The sequence below is a fragment of the Carassius carassius genome, chromosome 1, assembly GCF_963082965.1.
Source record: "Carassius carassius chromosome 1, fCarCar2.1, whole genome shotgun sequence".
Taxonomy (NCBI): Eukaryota; Metazoa; Chordata; class Actinopteri; order Cypriniformes; family Cyprinidae; genus Carassius; species Carassius carassius.
In genome coordinates, this window is record NC_081755.1 from 42461377 (window position 1) to 42467119 (window position 5743).

Below are 5743 nucleotides of genomic sequence, written 5' to 3' on the forward strand. Positions count from 1 at the left end.
AACTACTTTTTCTCAATGGACGTTTCCATACTGGAGCTTCTGGTGCAGACCTGTTTGACATCAGTTTGGTTGGCGTGAAGGGGATTTTCCGAACTCTGGTACTGTTACAGTTGACATGAACACATTCTGTCTTAAATTGCAGAAATTAAAACCCAAATGACAATGTGAAAGCAGGAATGCGACAAAATCAAACTGTAGTTCTTTAAAAACAAAAACTTGTGCATTAATGTTTATAATGTGAAAGATAAACTTAAGATAACCACATTCAGCCTTAAAATACAGGTCATGACACATTCTGCTGGTTTAGTGGTCAATAAACTAAATGAAGCCAGACCAAGAGCTCTCTGACTCAAGCAGCATGTTGATCTAAACCATACTCGCTCATCTCAGTCTCAATTGTGAGTCACTTTGGCATCACTGACTGCTTCATCACAAGGAAATGTTTAAGTCAGAATTTTGAATTTTCTTATAGTAAATAGATGTTGTTTTAGTAAGATGGAGTCATATGGCCTGTGGTTCTTCCTGTCAAACTATGTTATAAACAGCCGCATTACATTTCTGGCATCATTCATTGTTCACATGCGAGCCATAATTAACCTTCCCATGGAGGGAACCCTTCTATTTACAGTGAGATTGAAAAGAATGAGATCACATTAAACATTTGGGAAGCTAAATCTAATAAAAAAAAATTAAAAAAAGTTTCAGGATTTTAAGCAAAGTCATATGAAGTTCTTATGATGATTCCTTATTCCAGGGATTCTCAGATTCTTTTTTTTTTTGTCCAACCCCTTTGACCTAAAAGTTTAAGTTGTATAGTTCTGAATATATATATACAACTAAAAGTAATAATTTAATACTTTTCATCAACTCATAAATAAAATATGTAATTTTTTGTCATCATTTTTAAGTTTTATTTATTTAATTGTTCTATTCTTTATTAATTATAATTATTTCACATTTTAATTACTTAATGAATTATTAGCTTTTCATCATCTCACAAACCTCTTGCGGTTAATTCATTATATTTATGTATAATAATTTACTTGTTTATTTATTTATTACCATGTTTATTTGTCCTTACTAAGTTGTTATATTTCTTAAATTTATAAAAGTTACTGATAAATCAATTTAAAAATCTTGCTGAGCAACAAGGCTAAGACTTTAAGGTCCACTTATAAGGTCCACTGCCAGCATTGTGTCAGACAGTTCAGTGAATGGCCGTATATTTATGACCCTCCCTATGACCTGCATCAAACGGGGAGATCAGAGTAAACGTATTGCCCTGCCGGCACTAGCCCATACTCTGACCCATAATCCATCCATCTCACAGAACAGCAGAGCTCCTGAGCCAACCCACAGCTATGCCATCCAACACTCAAACCCTAAGCAGCACTCAGAAAAAAAAAAAAAAACAACAACAAACAAAAAAACCCAGGCTGGCACAGGGAACGCCTCCCTCACTGTATTTACAAACACAGCTGCTGCCATGGGACTCCTGATGAGGGCGTGACAAAGAAGGGCGCGCTCATAGTCACGTGGACTGCACCAAAACATCTTCAAGCGTCAATATGATCAAGCATTTGCGAGGAGTTACAAGACGAATGTTTTATTCAAAAAGTGTAATAAAAGTCGAAATCCTGTTTGTATTTAACTTCAAAGCGACTAAGTTGGGATCTATTAGCTATGCAGTCCAGATGCAGAAGTAAACAGATACATGCCAGCATTCTGGGCATACCGTGGGGCCACTGGGAGGGGCCTATGGGGCTCCACACAAACTAGTACACACTATAAACACTAGCACATTTAGACGCGCCCTATACCACTACATCACAGTGTTCAAAATGAAGGACAAAGCTGAATATGCTGTAAAAGTGTGTAAAACACAAAAGCTCTCTGTGACATAACCATACAGCTAATTTCATGAATTTATGATAAAACCAATCACATTTTGTGTGTATGGTGATTAAAGGGTTAACGTTCCCTTAAAGTCTACCAACATAAGTTTAAGTTTAAATCGTTAGTGGGAAAAGTTTAAAGCGCTTGAATAAATGCTTAATTGCGTATTTATTTATTTTTTATTTTTTCTATCTAAGCCTTTAAATTCAGAAGTTGTGAAGTATGGGAGGGAAAAGAAAGAGTGTGACGCAGTGACGCTTCAGGGCGGTGTTCTCACGTTTCCGAGAAAAAAAGAAGAAAAGAATAGAAGAGAGGGAAAAAAACAAATACTGCTGTGGTACTACATCTGGAATACAGAGACTCGTGCTTTGAGAATCTATAGTGGGATCCCATAGTAAAGGCAACCCAGTGTTTTCTTCCTGCTCTCTTTTCGCTTTTCAAGGATTTTTTTCTCTTCCCATCACCTGTAAGTTGGAGAACATTGGACGTTTTCTTTTTACTTTGGTTCATTTATGGGATGTTTGCACGTTTTTTCAGGAGATAGGCTACTCAGCCACAGTTCTGTTTACCACTATTTTCCTTCAGGAGACGTCCTAACCTTACTTTAGCTCATGTTTGTCTTTTCTTGGGAAGTTTTTTTGTTGTTGTTGTTTAAGTATAGGCTACTATTACTATTATTCTTATTGCGCTTCTTATTATGTTTTTAATACGTTTGTTTTTGTTATTTATATTATTAGTATTAGTTTTACACTGTTATTCCGAATAGCCAATATTTTGATAAGAGCAACTGTAAAGTTTTGATTTTAGTCATAGTCGCTCGCGGAGTTTTGGTCTGGACGAAAACAAATGCTTTGGAACGCTGCTTTGAAATTTTTCCTTCCTTTTCTTTTTGTATGGATCCGAAATCTGCCTAAATTCGTCCTCAACAAATATTTAATTTTATTACATTTTTGTTAGCCTCTAATTATCTTTTCTTTCTGAGGCGGGGTGAAAAAAACAACAACAACAGATAAACAGTTAAGACGTGGAAAAAATGCGGCAAAAGTGACGTGACTGCATGTGGGACGTGTTTTACTGATACATATAGATATTTAGATGGCTTTTCAAACATTGCAGTGTGATTAGTGTAATTATTAGCGTAATGTTTCCACAATACAGATGTTTTCGATTAAAATGTAGGAGAAAAAAAGAAAGAAAACAGACAGGACTGAACGGGTGTTTGTGTTGGGATAAGTTTGATAGCAGCGCGGTCTGGTGGTCAGATGTGGAACTGCACGAGTAAACGCTGCCCTCTATAAAGCCGCCAGGTGTGTATTCAAGGAGGAACTGTGATTACTTTCTGTTTCTATTCTCTTAGACGAACCTCAAAATGCTGGCCATTCTGTTAGCAACGATAGTCTTGCATCTGACAGACCTTATCATTCTCTTCATCTCCACATGTGCTAATGTGAGTATCATCTTTGAGCTCTGACTTGCTTGCTTTTGCTTCAGTGGGTCATATTTCTGAGCTGGAATTTATTAAAGGATAGGTTCATGTGTAGATGTGATCATATGGGTGTTTCTTTACATAAAAAAGGCCTGGAGAACAGATGGAGTTACGAATTATCACCTCTGGTATGGCTGCACACAAAAGAATGGAGTAGATGACTGCAGTGGGACTAGTGATGCTGGTGAGTCTTCAGGAATTCTTAGAAAAGTTCTATATTTTTTTAAAAGTTCCAAAGGGGGGATAAAGCATCATCAGTACAACGACAAAATGTGTTCTTATATGAGAAAGAGAAACATAAGACTTAGTAGCGATGTAATGTTCATTCTGTTTTTTTTTTTTTTTCTGTTTCTTTACAATCTGTCAGACTGGCTTCAAGCAGTTCAAGCCCTCATGATCCTAGCCACAATTTTCTGCTTGATCTCCTTCATCTTCTTCCTCTGCCAGCTCTTCACTCTTGTAAAGGGAGGTCGCTTCTTTTTCACGGCCGTCTTCCAGGTCCTTGCCAGTGAGTATTTCCTCAGCGGGTCTATCAGATCCCAATTTCACCTATCCCAACTGAAGGACCCCGTCTACAGGTTTTTATTCATTCTCTTTCTGTCTCCCGAAGGTCTGTTTGTGATGAGCGGGGCCATCATCTACACGGTGATGAGTCCAGAGTTGAAAAATGAGAATGATGCTTACGGATACGCCTTCGTCCTGGCCTGGCTGGCTTTCCCACTCACGCTCATCAGTGGCTTCATTTACATTGTCCTGAGGAAGAAAGAATGAGAGTTTAGGTCTCAGGGATTGTTGTAGAACTGAGAACACTACTCAGATGACAGACTCTAACCTAATGGCCGTCTCCTCCAGGCCTGAATATTTAGACCCTAATGTGATTAAAGAAACTGACAGTTCATGAAGATTGAATACAGTGAAGACACAGTGTGCATGACACACACAAAAAAGGTGTCTTTGGCTGGTGAGCCTATTTATATCACTTTTATATGGCTTTTTTGTAAATAGTAATGCTATGAAGTGTCAATGAAGGCCCTGACTTTTTAAGATTTTACTCAAGGAGGAGAGATATAGGAAAAGTGTCATGCTTTTTTATTATTATGTTTTATAACCCTTTTCAAATATCTTATTTTAAAAATGTCATAATAAAGTGTATTCTCGAAGGGAATTTGTTGACGCCGACTTGAATTTTTCTCTTATATCCAGATTCCAGAATAATAAAACAAGGAATAGTATCGTTTTGTGCTTGAAAGTCTTTGGAAATGGTGCTATGTATTTACCATTGCTGAATTTTATAGTTAGATATACCTATAGGCTCAAATGTTGTGTTAGACCTCACCAAAACATTTTAGGACACATAGTTTACCTGTGATTATATCGCTTTATGAGATTTCTGTATTATTTTTGTTTAAGAAAAATAAATAAATATCAATATTTTTTTCCTTGTCTCAAATTTCAATACTTCAGAAAGGCCAAGATACAGTGGACACTTTTAGTCAGATGCTGAAGTACACTGTAATAGAGACTTAGTTTGTTATTGTTTGGTGTCCAGCTAGAAATGCAATGTAGAAAACAAATCTGAAAAGTCAAGCAAAACCCTCCCAAAAGGAAGCACAGACACTGAGGTCAGCCTTTCTGTCAGTAGATGAAGAAAACAGATTTGACACAGTGATGACATTTCATGGACTACATGTGATTCATCTTAGGGTCTGGAGGATCAGAAATCAAAGCGTGAGTGAAGAAAAGGCAGTGTTTATCAGTATGCAGTCACTGATAAGACTGTAAAAAAAAAACTCTTATGTCATATTATGTTAATGTGCAAGCTTCAGTATGATATTAAAAACAGAATTACACTGGGAAATCTCAGAAAAACAGCAAAACATTCCCAGCATTCTCGTGAAATTGAGGTTCTCATGAAATGAAAGGTTTTTTGAAAACCTAAAAAAACCTATGTTGTCATGTCTTATTCATAACCAATCAGTACCGCCGCTTCCGCAGTACGAATGCTGCGTAGGTCACCAACTCCCAGAGGGGGCACCATCCCAATTACTCAAAAAAAAAAAAAAAAAACATGCGCCATTCTCCCACCCGCGCTCGCGAGCGCTCGCACCTCATGTTTGCAGCTGAATGTTCAGAATTGATGGATGGACATATATGCCCGGGTAAAGGACATCAGCAATCCGGCGCAGAGAAAAGAAAACTAAAGAAAGAAAGAAAAAAAAAAGCCATAAAGTTGGCTTGACGTTGGACGTTCGAGAGTCTCAAATTTAGGGACCGTCTCTAAAGTTACATGCGATATTGGTATACACTTTTCTAACGTCAGTAGCATTTGAAGAGAATGACTTACATTCATAAAAACAACTG

At 37.2% G+C, this 5743-nt stretch overlaps 1 protein-coding gene across 1 annotated transcript; it reads left to right on the forward strand.

The window, feature by feature from the left end:
* Window positions 1–2178: 2178 nt before the first annotated feature.
* LOC132151588 (peripheral myelin protein 22-like) lies at window positions 2179–4819 on the forward strand. Its single transcript, XM_059559806.1, has 5 exons — window positions 2179–2362; window positions 3254–3343; window positions 3473–3566; window positions 3750–3890; window positions 3993–4819. Exons 2-5 carry the CDS (start codon window positions 3266–3268, stop codon window positions 4151–4153), a joined length of 474 nt encoding a protein of 157 aa, XP_059415789.1. The 5' UTR covers window positions 2179–2362; window positions 3254–3265; the 3' UTR covers window positions 4154–4819.
* The last annotated feature ends 924 nt before the right edge of the window (window positions 4820–5743 follow it).